This window comes from Monodelphis domestica, chromosome 2 (assembly GCF_027887165.1).
Source record: "Monodelphis domestica isolate mMonDom1 chromosome 2, mMonDom1.pri, whole genome shotgun sequence".
Classification (NCBI taxonomy): Eukaryota; Metazoa; Chordata; class Mammalia; order Didelphimorphia; family Didelphidae; genus Monodelphis; species Monodelphis domestica.
In genome coordinates, this window is record NC_077228.1 from 34,635,687 (window position 1) to 34,653,405 (window position 17,719).

Below are 17,719 nucleotides of genomic sequence, written 5' to 3' on the forward strand. Positions count from 1 at the left end.
GGGATGTGGCAAAGTAGGGACACTAATCCACTGCTGGTGGAGTTGTGAATTGATCCAACCATTCTGGAGGGCAATTTGGAACTATGCCCAAAGGGCGATAAAAGACTGTCTGCCCTTTGATCCAGCCATAGCACTGCTGGGTTTGTACCCCAAAGAGATAATAAGGAAAAAGACTTGTACAAGAATATTCACAGCCGCACTCTTTGTGGTGGCAAAAAATTGGAAAATGAGGGGATGCCCTTCACTTGGGGAATGGCTGAATAAATTGTGGTATATGTTGGTGATGGAATACTATTGTGCTCAAAGGAACAATAAAGTGGAGGAATTCCATGGGGACTGGAACAACCTCCAGGAATTGATGCAAAGTGAAAGGAGCAGAACCAGGAAAACATTGTACACAGAAACTAATACACTGTGGTACAATCGAATGTAACGGACTTCTCCATTAGTGGCAATGCAATGACCCTGAACAACCCGGAGGAACCTATGAGAAAAACCACTATACATATCCAGAGGAAACACTGTGGGAGTAAAAATACGAAAGAAAAACAACTGCTTGAATACATGGGTTGAAGGCATATTGTTGGGGATATAGACTCTAAATGAATATCCTAGTGTAAACAACAACATGGAAATGGGTTCTGGTCAAGGACACATGTAATACCCAATGAAATTGCGTGTTGGCTGTGGGAAGAGTGGGTGGAGGGGAAGGAGGGAAATAATGTGATTACTGTAACCAAGGAATAATGTTCTAAATTGACTAAATAAACTAATTCAAATGGAAAATAAAAAGAAAAAAACTGAGCTAATATGGAGCAAAATTAGCCCTGCCCCCTCATCTGCTCTTTAATCCCCCCTTCTGGATGTGGACTTCCTGATGTGGTTCCTTACATCCTGCTCATCTCAACTTTGGAGCCCCTTCATAGCATCTCCCTTTTCAATTCCATCCCTCTTTATACTCCTGGCTTCAGTGCAGACTATCCCCAAGGTCATACCACCCCAACCCACCATCAAACAGAAGAAAGAGAAGGCTACCTTCCATGGCTAGAATCCACAGGAGTCATATCCTTCCTCTCCTCATCAACTAATTATTGTTTTCTTTTTATATCATTGTGGGAAGGGAATTCCCCACCCCATTATGTTGTTGTCACCAACCAAGGACCTGAAGATCCTTTACCATTGAGATGTGCAAGTATAGACTAACTCTCAGAGAAAGGAAGTTAAAATCAATGTGATGGGAAACTTATTCCATAAGCACTGGTGGTGCCAGGCAAATTAAGGAACTATGATTGGTTTCTGAGATGTGACATGGGAGAGCTAGTGTGTGGAGAAAACCGCTTATAAGGTGAGACCAAGGCATTGTGTGAGCTCTCTCTTTCTCTCTTTTCTGGTTAGAGCTGGGAACCTGAAGGGACCTGAAGTCAGTGGTGAGCTTTAATCCATCAAATGTCAAATAGGGTATTAAGCTAAGCAATTCTTTACCTCTTTCCTATATTTCTCCCTTTTACTATTACTACTTTGATATAATAAAGCTACTATCAGCCTCATGATTTAATTTTAACTATTACAATTTGGTGATCATGAAGGTTTGATGAATACTCTCATTTTCTTCTGTTTATTCACTTTTTACTCTCTCTAAACTATCCTTAAGTCATTTTGTTAGTAGCTAAGTCTGGAATTCAGAACTCTCAGTTCTGTCTAAGTTTGTAGAGCAGTTTGAAACAGACAAAAGGCAGATTAGTCTCATGCCACAGCTGTTGTTCTGATACTGTAAAGCTGTTTAAAGCTCCTTGCTTCAACTGATAAGCTGCACTGTTTTTGGCTCCCTAGTGTAAGGATAATATTAGAAAAATAAGTATTGCTTTTATTAGTTTAGAGATTAAGTAGTAAAGTGGCTGCTTGAGAAAAGAACTGGAGTTTGAAGCAGAGCAGAGAGAGTGTGTTAATTTCAGATGTTGACAGTTATAACCATTTTTCTATGTCAACTACTCTCTCTGGCAGTTGGCAGAGACACACTCTGAAACTTTCTCTCAGGGCTGGAGGAGGGAACACCTTTGCCTCTCTCTCTGTCTGAGGGAAAGATCTGAAGGATCTCAGTGTTTTTCTTTCCCAACTTGGGAAACACTATTGAATATCTATTGCGGTTTTTATAGATTGGTTTATATCTGAGAAGACCAAAGAGAAACCTGGTATTTGGCATCAAGAGTGGCAGTTTATGCTTTTGGTGGACATGAAAAGAAAGATTAAGACTGCTGACACTGACTTAGTGGAGAGATTAATGAAGAGAATAGATGCATTAACTGAAAAAGTTGAAAAAAGAACTGCAAGACAGGGAGAGACCATAGTTCCTTTACAGGAATCCATGAAGTAACCACCAACATGTTATTTTTGTGCAAAGGTGGTTCACATAATTATGAACTCTAGGAAGAGGAATCAGGAAAATAGAAATGGAAGCTTGAGGAATAAAAACAATAATTGGAATAATAACAATAATAGGAACCCATATAGGAATAGTAATTCAAATGAGTCAAATCATAACACACTAAAACATTCAATATGGGGTTTGTCTTCACTGTACTCAGTGTGGGGAATCCCAGAGGAAAGCCAGGAATCTTTATGATGGTGTGAGGGCTGGGGACTCACTCTGGAATCAGGGGGTGAAACCTTCCATTTTCAAGACCCTTATTTTTAACACCAGTTATCTCAGTCCATTCCCCATCTCCAAAGTAACGAACCTCATGTGACCCTGAAGGTTGGGAACACATATTATGATTGCCTCTTAAACACTAGAGCTTCCAGGTCAGTTTTGGTGAGTAAATCTGATTATGAATGCAATCCAATTGGCTCTTTAAATGTAGGAGGTATATCAGGAACAACTCTAAAGGTCCAAAAGCTTTCTCCTTGAATGGTATCTGTGGGACCCCTATCAGTAGAACATTCTTTCCTTTTAATATCCGATTCCCCTACAAATTTGTTAGGAAGAGATCTTTTATGCAAACTTAAAGCCATGATAACATGCTCTCAAGATGACTCTATAATGCTAGAATTGCCCGAGGAATCCTTAAATTTGTTTCCTGTCCTGCTTTCAGACAGTTGGGATGTGAAGTAGCCCCCCACCTTTGAAATCCCAGGTGATATACCTGAGTCTCTCTGGGCCACATCTTCTGATGTAGGCCTACTCAAATCAGCTGTTCCTGTTTAGATTAAGACAAAAGGTGGTTCACCTCTTTCCATTTCTCAGTATCCCCTATCAAAAGAGGCAATTGAGGGAATTTCCCTAGTGATAGATTCATTGATTAAGCAAGGAATAATAATTTCATGCAAATCTGAATATAATACACCTATTCTCCATGTAAAAAAGTCAAAGCTAGGCCCAGATGTAAAACTTGTTCATCAGGTCATACAGGATCTAAGGGCTATAAATAATCATGTTATAAAAAGGCACCCTATGGTCCCCAACCCCGTCACAAGTATCTCCTCCATTCCTAGCACAGCCACATATTTTACTATGGTGGATTTGTGCTCAGCATTCTTCTCAATCCCTATCCATGAAAATTCCAGGAATATTTGCTTTCAACTGGAATGACAAGGTCCCAGTTACCACAAGGATTCATCGATAGTTCAACTCTGTTTTCACATATTTTAATACAGGGTTTAGCAAATATCATTTTTCAAAATAGCTGTTCAATACAATTTGTAGATGATCTGCTCTTGGTCACACCAAATGCCACAGTATGTCAGGAAAATAAGCATCTTCTCTTAGAATTACAAGGTCTCAAAGGCAAAGGTTCAGTGGTGCCTCCCCAAAGTGGAATACTTTGGGTTTGTTTTAACTGCTGGAGCCTGCTCCATTTTCCCTAAGCACATTGAAGATATTCAGAAATTGACTTCCCCCTCTACTAAGAAACAGCTGAGGGCAGCTTGAGGAGCAACAGGGTTTTGTAGGCAATGGATCCCTTGCTATGGGGGAAACCACTAAATCTCTTATAGCTCTGAGGAAACATTCAGTCCCGGAACCACTTAGATTAGAGGTGGAACACCTGTCATCTCTTTCAGAATTAAAACAGGCTATCTTGTCTGCCCCTAATCTTGGCATCCCAGATTATAAAAAGTCATTTACTTTGTATGTGCATGAACAGAGAGGGGGTAGCTTTAGGTGTTTTAACTCAAACTTTAGGACCTGTTCAGCATCCAGTTGCTTATTATTCAACCCAGCTGTATCCAGTAGCTTCAGGAGCCTCATCATGTCTTAGAGACATGGCTGCCACAGCTTTGTTAGTAACTAAATCTGCTGATTTAGTATTAGGGTGCCCATTAACCATAATGTGCCTACATGAAGTCAAGGCATTGTTGTTAAGGCATAGAACACAGGCATTTTCAAATCAAAGACTTGCGAGATATGAGGTAACCTTTATAGGTAATGAAAATATTACCTTGAAACACTGTATAGTCCTTAATCCTGCTACCTTGCTTCCAGATTTACCAGTTTCAGGAAAACCACTGCACAATTGTGAATATTTAGTGTCCATGGCTGAAAAGCCCTGAGATAATCTCCTGGAAGCTCCTTTAGACAATCCAGACTTAGTTCTATTCATTGATGGTTCTTTCATGAGGGATGGCATACACTACACTAGAGTTGCTGTAGTCACAGATTTTGCCACTGTGTGGTCAGTTTCACTGCCCTCAAATATAAATGCTAAAGGTGCAGAACTGATAGCTGTAAAACATGCCTATATAATTGCCATGGGTAAGAAAGCAACAATTTACACAGATTCTAGATATGCCTTTGGAATATGCCATGCAGTGGGTATGCTATGGTTCCAAAGGGGGGTTTTAACCTCTGCTGGAAAGTGTATCACAAATGCAGGAATCATTAATGAAGTGCTTTCTGCTCCCAGCTATTTGAAGCTCTAGCTGTAGTTCATTGTTCTGCCTATACAGGTAGAACTGACCCTGTCTCTAGAGGGAACCACTAGGCAGATACTGCAGCAAAACTTGCTCCCTTAGAAGGATCTGAGTTTATTTTTTAACTTTGGCAACTAGTAACGACTCAAATTTATGCCTCTCTTACAATGAACAATAAGTGGGAAAATGGAAACAGAAGTTTAAAGCAAAACAGATCAATGAGGTATGGGTGTCATCTAAAGGAAAACCCCTACTCCCTAGAAAATTTTATTACCAATTATGCTTATCCATTCACAAGAACGGTCACTTTGGCACTCAGGGTATTGTAGACTCTGTTATAAAGTATGGATAGCCCCTGGTATAACTACCATAGCTTCTAAAGTGTGCAACCCACTTGCCAGGCATACAATCAACATGCTTTTCATGGCATATATTTTGATGGGTTTCCTCTGGCTTATACACCTTTTGATCATTTACAAATTGACTTTATTACTATGCCTAAGACTGGACATTATGATGTTTGTCTGGTCATAGTGGATTAGCTGACCAGATGGCTGGAAGTGTTTCTTAGCACCCTGGTCATAGCAGATTTTGTTGCTAAGGTAATTTTTTTTAAACCCTTACCTTCCGTCTTGGAGTCAAGACTGTGTATTGGCTCCAAGGCAGAAGAGTGGTAAGGGCTAGGCAATGGGGGTCAAGTGACTTGCCCAGGGTCACACAACTGGGAAGTGTCTGAGGCCAGATTTGAACCTAGGACCTCCCGTCTCTAGGCCTAGCTCTCAATCCACTGAGCTACCCAGCTGCCCCCTGCTAAGGTAATTTTGAGGGATATTGTTCTTTGCTTTGGTCCATCAGTATAAACTGATTCAGATGGGGAACTCATTTTACTGATTCTGTTTTGTTTCAAATTTATTCTTGTTTGGGGATCACTCCCTAATTCCATGTACCATATCACCACCAGAGCTCAGGCCAAGTTTAGAGAATGAATAGAGATCTTTAAAATATGATTGGAAAATTGTACAGAGACTTACTTGAAATGGCCTGTGATTCTCTCCTTAGCTCTGTTTTATTTTTGAAGCAGGTCCAGGGGAGCCCTACACATCTCACCATTTGAGATACTTTTTTGGACATCCTCCCATACAGGCTAAGTCTTTTTCTCCTGCATACACATCATTACTAGGAGGGGACACTTCTATCACTTCATATATACAGAACTTACAGGCTAAATTATAAGAACTCCATAAATCTGGAGCTGCAGTACAAATAGGACCTCTAGACTTCTCACTCCATGACCTACACCCAGGAGACAAGGTGTAAATAAAGAACTTCTAGCACACTGGAGGAACTCAGCCTGCCTGGGAAGTTCTGTTTTAAGTACTCTTAACCACTCCAACAGCTATTAAAGTTGGAGAAAATGGGTAGCTTTTATCAACACTGATTGACTATATCCTGTCACATGTGATTGTCTTTATTTGTATCCTACTCCTATAACTGGACTAGAGATAATACCATTATAAAAGTCTATAGATAAGTTGGACACTGTTTTGGCTGACACACTGAATTCTTGAATTTAAAAAAAATTATTATTTTTCTTTGTATTTACAATGGGATATTTGAATTTTTTCTTTTTTCCTACTTAAAGTACATGAAATCAGTAGTAATGTGTTGGGTTTTTTTTGAAGGATAAGTTTACAATACCTATTAGCCCTTCTATCAATGCATATCCAAAAGCTTTAGACTATGGAAATCTGTGATTGATTGTTAAGTATTATGGGACTTTTACTAATAATTTGTGTCTAATTTCAGAATAAAGGATCACAAAAGAGCCACTGTACAGTGCCAAGAAGTACAAGGTCAAGGAGACCAATAATCCTTGTGGGATTGATGGGAATCTGCACCAAAATAGAGGACTTGTTTTGAGGCTTGAGGAAGTGACTACTAGACAACTTCAGACATGGGACTTCCCCATGCCAGATTTCCTACAAGTACATTAGTTTGGCTTTCATTTTGGCTTCCCTATCTCTGAGATTGAAGATGAAATCAGACCAGGGAATCATATTTCCCTTTTATCTCAGAATGTAGTCCCTTCTCTTTTAGAGTATGGCTATTTTCTGTAGTCCTGGTTGCTAATGTGTATTGCAATATTGCTGCGTTTGTCCTGCAGGCTTATAGGACATAAATCACTTTAAGTGGGTCTTGCTGCTAATTTAAGGACCTGTTACGGATTTATTCTTGTTTACTCATAATTTTATACACATACATTTTGATATATTTTTCTTTCTCTTAGAATTTGATTTCTCTCTTCTATTTGGGTTTGTGTGTATGTGTGTGTATGTATTTGGTTTTCTTTTGACAATTGATTCATATACCCCATAACTCAGCAATGCATCCTGGGGTGATTCTGGTGTTGGTTGGTTGGTCCTCAGTTCCCCCAAATCCTGAATTGGGGAAATTTCAACATGCTTGTCTCCTAATAGAATCATAGGTGGAATTGTGAGAAGGGAATTCCATTTCCCATTATGTAGCTTTGTTTTACATCATCAATCAGGGACCTGAAGATTCTTTACCATTGAGATGTGCAAGTATAGACTAACCTTCAGAGAAAGGAAGTTGAAACCAACTTGATGGGAAACTATTTTCACAGGCACTGACCACTGGGCAGTGCCAGGCAAATGAAGGAACTATAATTGGTTCCTGGGATATGATATGGGAGAGTTAGTGAGTGAAGAAAACTGCTTATAAAGTGAGATCAAGGCATTGTGAGCCAGCTCTCTCTCTCTCTCTCTCTCTCTCTCTCTCTCTCTCTCTCTCTCTCTCTCTCTCTCTCTCTCTCTCTCTCTCTCTCTCTCTCTCTCTCTCTCTCTCTTTCTCTTTTCTGGCTGGAGCTGAGAACCTGAAGGAACCCCTGCTTGTGGTCAGCTTTAATCCATTACATGGCAAATAGGGTATTAAGCTAAGCAACTCTTTACCTTTTTCCTATATTATCCTCTCTTTACTATCACTGCTTTGATGTAATAAAGCTACTACAGCTACTAGCAGCCTCATGATTTAATTTTAACTATTGCACCACGATTCACAAAGTTAAGTAAGGGCCTGCCTGTCCAGCCACCATTCCTAGGGCCCATCTCTAGCATCTCTCGAGGCTTTTTCAAAAAGACAAAATGATTAATGATGGACCTGACTAGTAGGGCAAGTGAACACAAGGTGGGGCTGGGATTGGTGTCAGGAAAAAGGTGATGATGTGTGAAGATACAATGACCTTCACTCCCCAAGTGACAAATGGTTAAAGGATAGGAACAAGCAGTTTTCAGATGAAGAAATCAGAGCTAGCAATAATTACATGAAAAAATGTCCTAAATACGTCTTGATTAGAGAAATGAAAATTAAAACAACTCTGAGGTACCACCTCATACCTATCAGATTGGTCAATATGACAGTAAAGAAAAACAACAAACACTGGAGAGGATGTGGCAAAATTGGACATTAAGGCATTGCTGGTGGAGTTGTGAACTGATAGAACCTTTCTGCAGGGCAATTTGGACCTATCCCCAAAGGGCTTGAAAACTGTGTATACTCTTTAATCTTGGAATTTCACTGCTGGGTCTGTTCACCAAAGAGACCATAATAAAGGGGAAAGGGCCTACTTGTACAAGCATATTTATAGCAGCTCCTTTGGGAGTGTCAAAGAATTGGAAATTATGGGGATGTCCCTCAGCTGGGGAATGGCTGAACAGATTGTGGTATATGATTGTGATGGAATAATGTTGTGCTATAAGAAATGATAATAAGCAAGTTGATCTCAGAAAAAGCTACAAAGATCTGCAGGAACCGGTGCAGAGTAAAATAACCAGACCTGGGAGAACATTGTACACAGTAACAGCCATATTGAATGATGACCAACTGTGAAAACTTGGCTACTCTCAGAAATGCAACAATATGGGACAATCCTGAAAGACTTATGACAAAGGATGCTATTTACCTCCAGAGAAAGAACTGTTGGAGTTCTCTTTCACATCAGTATATTTATGATTATATTTTGAGGTTTTGATTATGTATGACTGTGCTCTTAAATCGATGACCAATATGGAAGTGTGTTTTGCAGGATAATAAAAAAGAAAAAAAAGACATCAATTATAAACCTAAAGATATAATTAGAGAAATGTATGGCATGACCAGGGGGAAGGCCAGTCTTGTCAACATGGCCTGAGCCCTCAATCTCCCTAGGGAGGACTCATAAATGGAGGGCAAGTGGGAGTGGGCTTGAATGAGGGATCACCTGCCAGCTGGGTGGCATGCCTCCTTGGAGGGCACAGTCTACAGGGCAGTGAAAAAGAAAGAGGCCTGGAGGGCCTGGCAGGTGGGAGTGCTATCTTGCCCAGAAGGGACCGCTATGTGCATGAGTTTGGAGTTGGAGGCAAAAAGCCAGTGCCCATTTTCCGAAAGGGGTAAGCCCATGAGCATCACTTGGATCCCTAACAGAACTCTGGGATGAAGGAAGAGAAATGCAATTAGGATTAGGAACACCCTGTCTCTGATCCTATTTCTGTTGCCAGCTCTAAATGTAAGCTAGCATTCCACAATATGTGAGTAGTCATTGGCCACCACACTTCCCATCTCCTCCCTAACTCTAAGAGTTCTGAGCTCAGAGAGTTCTTGGGAGCACAGTACCACTTGTGGGGAAAAGTCACAATCAATTACCTCCTTTCTCCTGATGTACCTTCTTTTAGGACCAGGTTCAGATGCATTCTGCAAAGGAGAAAAACTGAATGAGCAGAGCCACCTTGGAGCTTCCTTTCCCTCTTCTCTAGCTCTATATTTCCACCTCCTTCTCAGATGTAAATGTTCATCTTTATGTGTCCGGATTATGCAAACTCAGCTAATATGAAGGAAAAGTAGCCCTGTCCCCTCATCTGCTCTCTAATCCCCCCTTCTGGATGTGGACTTCCTGATGTGGCTCCTTACATCCTGCTCATCTCAACTTTGGAGCCCCTTCATAGCATCTCCCTTTTCAATTCCATCCTTCTTTATGCTCCTGGCTTCAGAGCAGACTATCCCCAAGGTCATACCACCCCAACCCACCATCAGTCAGAAGGAAGGGAAGGCCAGCTTCCATGGCTAGAATCCACAGGAGTCATTGCTTTCTTCTCCTCATCAACTACTTGTTGTGTTCTTTTTATATCATGAATCACAGAGGGAAGTGAAGGCTTGACTGCCCAGCCACCATTCCCAGGGCTCATCTCTAGCATCTCTTGAGGCTTTCTCAAAAGACAAAATGATTAATGATGAACCTGACTAGTAGGGCAAGTGAACACAAGGTAGGGCTGGGATTGGTGTCAGGAAAAAGGTGATGATGTGTGAAGATACAATGACCTTCACTCCCCAAGTGACAAATGATCAAAGGATAGGAACAAGCAGTTTTCAGATGAAGAAATAAAAAATATCCATAATTATATGAAAAAATATCCTAAATACATCTTGATTAGAGTAAAACAACTCTGAGGTACCACCTTATACCGATCACATTGGCCAATATGACAGTAAAGAAAAACAATAAGCATTGGAGGGGATGTGGCAAAATTGGCCACTAATGCATTACTGGTGGAGATCGAACCTTTCTGCAGGGCAATTTGGACCTATCCCCAAAGGGCTCGAAAGCTGTGTATACTCTTTAATCCTGAAATACCACTACTGGGTCTATTCACCAAAAAGGCCATAATAAAGGGGAAAGGACCTCCTTGTACAAACATATTTATAGCAGCTTCTTTGGGAGTATCAAAGAATTGGAAATTATGGGGATGTCCCTCAGCTGGGGAATGGCTGAACAGATTGCGGTATATGATTGTGATGGAATAATGTTGTGCAATAAGAAATGATAATAAGCAAGTTGATCTCAGAAAAAGCTACAAAGATCTGTAGGAACCGGTGCAGAGTAAAATAACCAGACCTGGGAGAACATTGTACACAGTAACAGCCATATTGAATGATGATCAACTGTGAAAACTTGGCTACTCTCAGAAATGCAACAATATGGGACAATCCTGAAAGACTTATGATGAAGGATGCTATTTACCTCCAGAGAAAGAACTATTGGAATCCTCTTTCACATCAGTATATTTATGTTTTGAGGTTTTGATTATGTATAAGTGTGCTCTTAAATCAATGACCAATATTGAAGTGTGTTTTGCAGGATAATAAAAGAAAGAAAAAATTATGTCAATTATAAACCTGAAGATATAATCAGAAAAACATATAGCATAACCAGGGGGAAGGCCAGTCTTGTCAACATAGTCTGAACCCTCAATCTGCCTAGGGAAGACTCAAGTGGAGGGCAAATGGGAGTGGGCTTGAATGAGTGATCACCTGCCAGCTGGGTGGCATGCCTCCTTGGAGGGCACAGTCTCCAGGGCAGTGGAAAAAGAAAGAGGCCTGGAGGGCCTGGCAGGTGAGAATGCTGTCTTGCACAGAAGGGACTGCTAGGTGCATGAGTTTGGAGTTGGAGGCAAAAAGCCAGTGCCCATTCTCCCAAAGGGGTAAGCCCATGAGCATCACTTGGATCCCTGACAGAGCTCTGGGATGAATATCTAAAGGAGGAGAAATGCAATTAGGATTAGGAACACTCTGTTTCTTCTCCAATTTCTGTTGCTAGCTCTAAATGTGAGCTAGCATTCCACAATTTGGAAGCAGTCATTGGCCTCCATTTAGAGAATGAGGGGAGTGGTGATGAAGGGGACAAATTCATCCTTGATCCTTGGTCCCAGTTGGTTTAATCATGTAAGAATTAAATTTTATTTATGATGACTCAAGCTGAAGGTAACTGCTGAGGCTTACTTTCTCCATGAACTGACCTTCTTCATGAAGATGACTTCCTTCTTGAAGCTGACCTTCTTCTTGAAGTCCACTCCCTTAGACTCAGATTTCAGGACCTTTTAGAGTGGCTTCTTGTCTCTTCCCCATTTACATGGGGCAATCAAAGTTTCCAAATTATCTAGCACTTCCCAGAAAGGAAGTGTCTGTGGGATCAATTTCTTACCTTCTAAAGCTTAAGTTCTCACCTTCTGAGGGTTAAGTTCATATCTAAGGGTGTGAATTTTCTAAAATTCACTTCATGGAGAGATGAATACTTATCTTGACTGATTTGAGTTTCTGAGGGTGTGGATTCACTACATGGTTTGTGAGCTCCTCCACCTAGTTCAAGTTTGTGTTGATTCAATCAAAAGGTAAGCAAAGAAGAGTTAGTCCTGTCTTCACAATCTAGTGAGGTACTTAAGTTAATGTTAACTCAGGATAAACAATAGAATAAAGAATTCTCTTTCACAACTATTAAGACAGTAAAGTTTACCATTTCCTTGACTGGAAATGAAATTATATAAAAAGAGACTGCCTACAAATACTACTCAACTCAAAAGAATTAAAAACCTGGGAACTGGTGGGACCTCAACAACCATCTGTTCCAACACAGATTGAACCAAGAATGCACCACCCCTAACAATGGCGAGTCTGCCTTCCCTGGATCTGTGACCATTGCTTCCACAAGCTGCTAGTTCACAGAATGAGGAAGCTTTTCCTGAATGAGTCTCCATGTACCCTTCTCTGCAGTTTCCTACCCCCTTACCTTATTCTGGCTCCAGTCCTTCCGGGCCAGGCAGAAGAGTCCCTCCTCCCATGAATCTTGGGGTTGGCTAGCACATCCCCCTCCTTCTTCCCAGATATTAGGGTTGTGAGCTCAGAGAGTTCTTGGGGCACAGTACTACTTGTGGGGGAAATCACAATCAATTACCTCCTTTCTCCTGATATACCTTCTTTTAGGACCAGGTTCAGATGCATTCTGCAAAGGAGAAAAACTCAATGAGCAGAGCCACCTTGGAGCTTCCTTTCCCTCTTCTCTAGCTCTATATTTCCACCTCCTTCTCAGATGTAAATGTTCATCTTTATGTGTCCAGATTATGCAAACTCAGTTAATATGAAGGAAAACTAGCCCTGCCCCCTCATTTGCTCTCTAATCCCCCCTTCTGGATGTGGACTTCCTGATGTGGCTCCTTACATCCTGCTCATCTCAACTTTGGAGCCCCTTCATAGCATCATCTCCCCTTCCAAATCCATCCTTCTTCATGCTCCTGGCTTCAGAGCAGACTAGCCCCAAGGTCATACCACCCCAACCCACCATCAGTCAGAAGGAAGGGAAGGCCAGCTTCCATGGCTAGAATCCACAGGAATCATTGCCTTCCTCTCCTCATCAAGTACCTGTTGTGTTCTTTTTATATCATGAATCACAGAGATAAGTGAGGGCTTGACTGCCCAGCCACCATTCCCAGGGCTCATCTCTAGCGTCTCTTGAGGCTTTCTCAAGAGACAAAATGATTAATGATGGACCTGACTAGTGAACAAATGAACACAAGGTGGGGCTGGGATTGGTGTCAGGAAAAAGGTGATGATGTGTGAAGATAGAATGACCGTCACTCCCCAAGTGACAAATGGTCAAAGGATAGGAACAAGCAGTTTTCAGATGAAGAAATAAAAAATATACATAATTATATGAAAAAATGTCCTAAATACATCTTGATTAGAGAAATGAAAATGAAAATAACTCTGCGGTATCACAATAATAACAATTTGGGACAATGATCAACTGTGAAAACTTGGCTCCTCTCAGCAATGCAACAATATGGGACAATCCTCAAAGACTTATGATGAAGGATGCTATTTACTTGCAGAGAAAGAACTGTTGTACTCCTCTTTCACATCAGTATATTTATGATGGTATTTTGAGGTTTTGATTATGTATGACTGTGCTCTTATATCAATGACCTATATGGAAGTGTTTTGTATGATAATTAAAAAAAAACAAGGAAAAGATGTCATTTATAAACCTAAAGATATATTCAGAGAAACATATAGCATGATCAGGGGGAAGGCCAGTCTTGCCAACATGGCCTGAGCCCTCAATCTCCCTAGGGAGGACTCATAAGTGGAGGGCAAGTGGGAGTGGGCTTGAATGAGTGATCACCTGCCAGCTGGGTGGCATGCCTCCTTGGAGGGTACAGTCACCATGGTAGTGGAAAAAGAAAGAGGCCTGGAGGGCCTGGGATGTGGGAGTGCTATCTTGCCCAGAAGGAACCTCTCTGTGCATGAGTTTGGAGTTGGAGGCAAAAAGCCAGTGCCCATTCTCTGAAAGGGGTAAGCCCATGAGCATCACTTGGATCCCTGACAGAGCTCTGGGATGAATACATGAAGGAAGAGAAATGCAATTAGGATTAGGAACACCTTGTCTAATCCAATTTCTGTTGCTAACTCTAAATGGAAGCTACCATTCCACAATATGTGAGTAGTCATTGGCCACCACACTTCCCAACTCCTCCCTAACTCTAAGAGTTCTGAGCTCAGAGAGTTCTTGGGAGCACAGTACCACTTGTGGGGAAAAGTCACAATCAATTACCTCCTTTTTCCTGATGTACCTTCTTTTAGGACCAGGTTCAGATGCATTCTGCAAAGGAGAAAAACTCAATGAGCAGAGCCACCTTGGAGCTTCCTTTCCCTCTTCTCTAGCTCTATATTTCCACCTGCTTCTCAGATGTAAATGTTCATCTTTATGTGTCCAGATTATGCAAACTCAGCTAATATGAAGGAAAAGTAGCCTGGCCCCCTCATTTGCTCTCTAATTCCCCTTCTGGATGTGGACTTCCTGATGTGGCTCCTTACATCCTGCTCATCTCAACTTTGGAGCCCCTTCATAGCATCTCCCTTTCCAATTCCATCCTTCTTTATGCTCCTGGCTTCAGAGCAGACTAGCCCCAAGGTCATACCACCCCAACCCACCATCAGTCAGAAGGAAGGGAAGGCCACCTTCTATGGCTAGAATCCACAGGAATCATTGCCTTCCTCTCCTCATCAAGTACCTGTTGTGTTCTTTTTTATATCATGAATCACAGAGATAAGTGAGGGCCTGACTGCCCAGCCATCATTCCCAGGGCTCATCTCTAGCATCTCTTGAGGCTTTCTCAAGAGACAAAATGATTAATGATGGACCTGACTAGTGAACAAATGAACACAAGGTGGGGCTGGGATTGGTGTCAGGAAAAAGGTGATGACGTGTGAAGATAAAATGGCCTTCACTCCCCAAGTGACAAATGATCAAAGGATAGGAACAAGCAGTTTTCAGATGAAGAAATCAAAATGATCAATAATTATATGAAAAAAATGTCCTAAATACATCTTGATTAGTGAAATGAAAATTAAAATAACTCTGCGGCATCACAGTAATAACAATTTGGGACAATGATCAACTGTGAAAACTTGGCTACTCTCAGCAATGCAACAATATGGGACAATCCTGAAAGACTTATGACAAAGGATGCTATTTACCTCCAGAGAAAGAACTGTTGTAGCCATAATCAGAGAAACATATAGCATAATCAGGGGGAAGGTCAGACTTGTCAACATGGTCTGAACCCTCAATCTCCCTAGGGAGGACTCATAAATGGAGGGCAAGTGGGAGTGGGCTTGAATGAGTGATCACCTGCCAGCTGGGTGGCATGCCTCCTCGGAGGGCACAGACACTAGGGCAGTGGAAAAAGAAAGAGGCCTGGAGGGCCTGGCATGTTGGAATGCTTTCCTGCCCAGAAGGGACGTCTCTGTGCATGAGTTTGGAGTTGGAGGCAAAAAGCCAGTGCCCATTCACCAAAGGGGTAGACCCATGAGCATCACTTGGATCCCTGACAGAGCTCTGGGATGAATATCTAAAGGAGGAGAAATGCAATTAGGATTAGGAACACCCTGTGTCTAATTCTATTTCTTTTGCTAACTCTAAATGTGAGCGAGCATTCCACAATTTGGGAGGTTATTGACCTCCATGTAGGAAGTGAGGGGAGTGGTGATGAAGGGAACAAATTCATCCTTGATCGTTGGTTCCATTTGGTCTAACTTTTGTTTTTTTTAAACCCTTATATCCCGTCTTGGAGTCAATACTGTATTGTTTGTATTGGCTCCAAATTGGAGTATTCCTCCAATTGGAGTATTGGCTCCAAGGCAGAAGAATGGTAAGGGCTAGGCAATGAGGGTCAAGTGACTTGCCCAGGGTCACAAAACTGAGAAGCGTCTGAGGCCAGATTTGAACCTCAGATCTCCCGTCTCTAGACTTGACTCTCAATCCACTGAGCCACCCAGATGCCCCCTAGTCTAACTGTTAAGACAGAAAAGTTTACCCTTCCCATTCCTGGAGGTGAAATTATAGCAAAAGAGACTGCCTACAAATGGAGACTCATCATCAGATTCCAAACAATTAGAGAGCTGGGAACTGGTAGGACCTCAGCAATTATCCAGTCCAACTCAGACTGAAACAAGAATCCATCACTCCTAACAATGGCGAGTCTGCCTTCCCATGACCTGTGACCATCCCTTCCACAAGCTGTCTAGTTCAGAGTGAGGAGGCTTTTCCTGAATGAATCTCCATGCATTCCTCTCTGAAGTTTCCCACCCCCTTACCTTATTCTACCTCAGTCCTTGGGAGCTAGGCAGAAGAGTCCCTCCTCCCATGAATCTTGGGGTTGGCTACCACATCCCCCTCCTTCTTCCCAGCTGTTAGGGTTCTGAGCTGTGAACTTGGAAATTACTCCACCCTACTCAGACAGTGCCTCAGGGGAAGATAAAGTTGTAAACTCCTGATTGAACAACAAAGCTACTTAACTCATACCTTATAGTGAAGCTAGAACCTTAAGATAGGTCTATTTTTAGATCTAATACAAAAAGGTGTTAAGTACCTGTAAAGGTTAAATTAATCACAAAAAAGGTCAAGTAACTTACAAAAGGCAAGTTTAACCAAGAGGTGTGAAGTACTCAGAAGATATAATCTAACCAGAGAAGGTGAGAACCAAAGAAGGTGAAAACTAAGAATGGGCAGTCCTGGAAAAAAAGTGTCTACTGTGATTGGTATATGTGAAAATTTAGGGGAGGTGACATAAGAGAAAATTCTCTTTAAAAAGGAATTCAATTCGGAATTGAGGGAGATTCGGAACTCAGTTCAGGAAATAGTTTTCAGTGGAGGACTGGAACCCAGCTTGGAGAAGGTCTAGTGGTGAGTTATAAGACTGACTCCTCTTTCCCTTAGGCTCAGGGAGGTCATTTTGGCCAAGGCCTTTAACTACTGCTTCTCTCTCTCTCTCTCTCTCTCTCTCTCTCTCTCTCTCTCTCTCTCTCTCTCTCTCTCTCTCTCTGTCTCTCTCTCTCTCTCTCTCTTTCTCTCTCTCTCTCTGTCTCTCTGTCTCTCTCTGTCTCTCTCTCTGTCTCTCTCTTTACTCTAATTCCTTCTCTATTTATTAATTAAAATCTCCATAATCCCCAGCTGACTTGGGTATTTTCATATTTGGGAATTTTCCCCATGGCAACCACTTATTTAGATATTAAGTCAAAACACTAAAATTATCCTCACAGAGCTCAGAGAGTTCTTGGGAGCACAGTATCACTTGTGGGGAAAAGTCACAATCAATTACCTCCTTTTTCCTGATGTACCTTCTTTTAGGACCAGGTTCAGATGCATTCTGCAAAGGAGAAAAACTCAATGAGCAGAGCCACCTTGGAGCTTCCTTTCCCTCTTCTCTAGCTCTATATTTCCACCTGCTTCTCAGATGTAAATGTTCATCTTTATGTGTCCAGATTATGCAAACTCAGCTAATATGAAGGAAAAGTAGCCTGGCCCCCTCATTTGCTCTCTAATTCCCCTTCTGGATGTGGACTTCCTGATGTGGCTCCTTACATCCTGCTCATCTCAACTTTGGAGCCCCTTCATAGCATCTCCCTTTCCAATTCCATCCTTCTTTATGCT

The 17,719-nt window shown here is 41.6% G+C and overlaps 1 protein-coding gene across 26 annotated transcripts in view; it reads right to left on the reverse strand.

Annotated features, from left to right (window-relative positions):
* Nucleotides 1-17,719, reverse strand: part of LOC103101485 (nuclear body protein SP140-like protein) — a 68,367-nt gene that overhangs the window by 22,821 nt on the left and 27,827 nt on the right. For 4 of the 26 annotated variants that reach the window (XM_056815321.1, XM_056815322.1, XM_056815324.1 and 1 more), the window contains 4 exons: nt 17,388-17,435; nt 14,339-14,386; nt 12,683-12,730; nt 9,604-9,651 (listed from right to left, as the gene is read on the reverse strand). The exons of 2 other annotated variants lie outside the window; for them this stretch is intronic. In XM_056815321.1, the coding sequence (XP_056671299.1) occupies nt 9,604-9,651; nt 12,683-12,730; nt 14,339-14,386; nt 17,388-17,435 (192 nt within the window). The remainder of the gene's footprint in view (nt 1-9,603; nt 9,652-12,682; nt 12,731-14,338; nt 14,387-17,387; nt 17,436-17,719) is intronic. 20 more of the 26 variants (XM_056815345.1, XM_056815340.1, XM_056815339.1 and 17 more) reach the window with 9 other exon arrangements.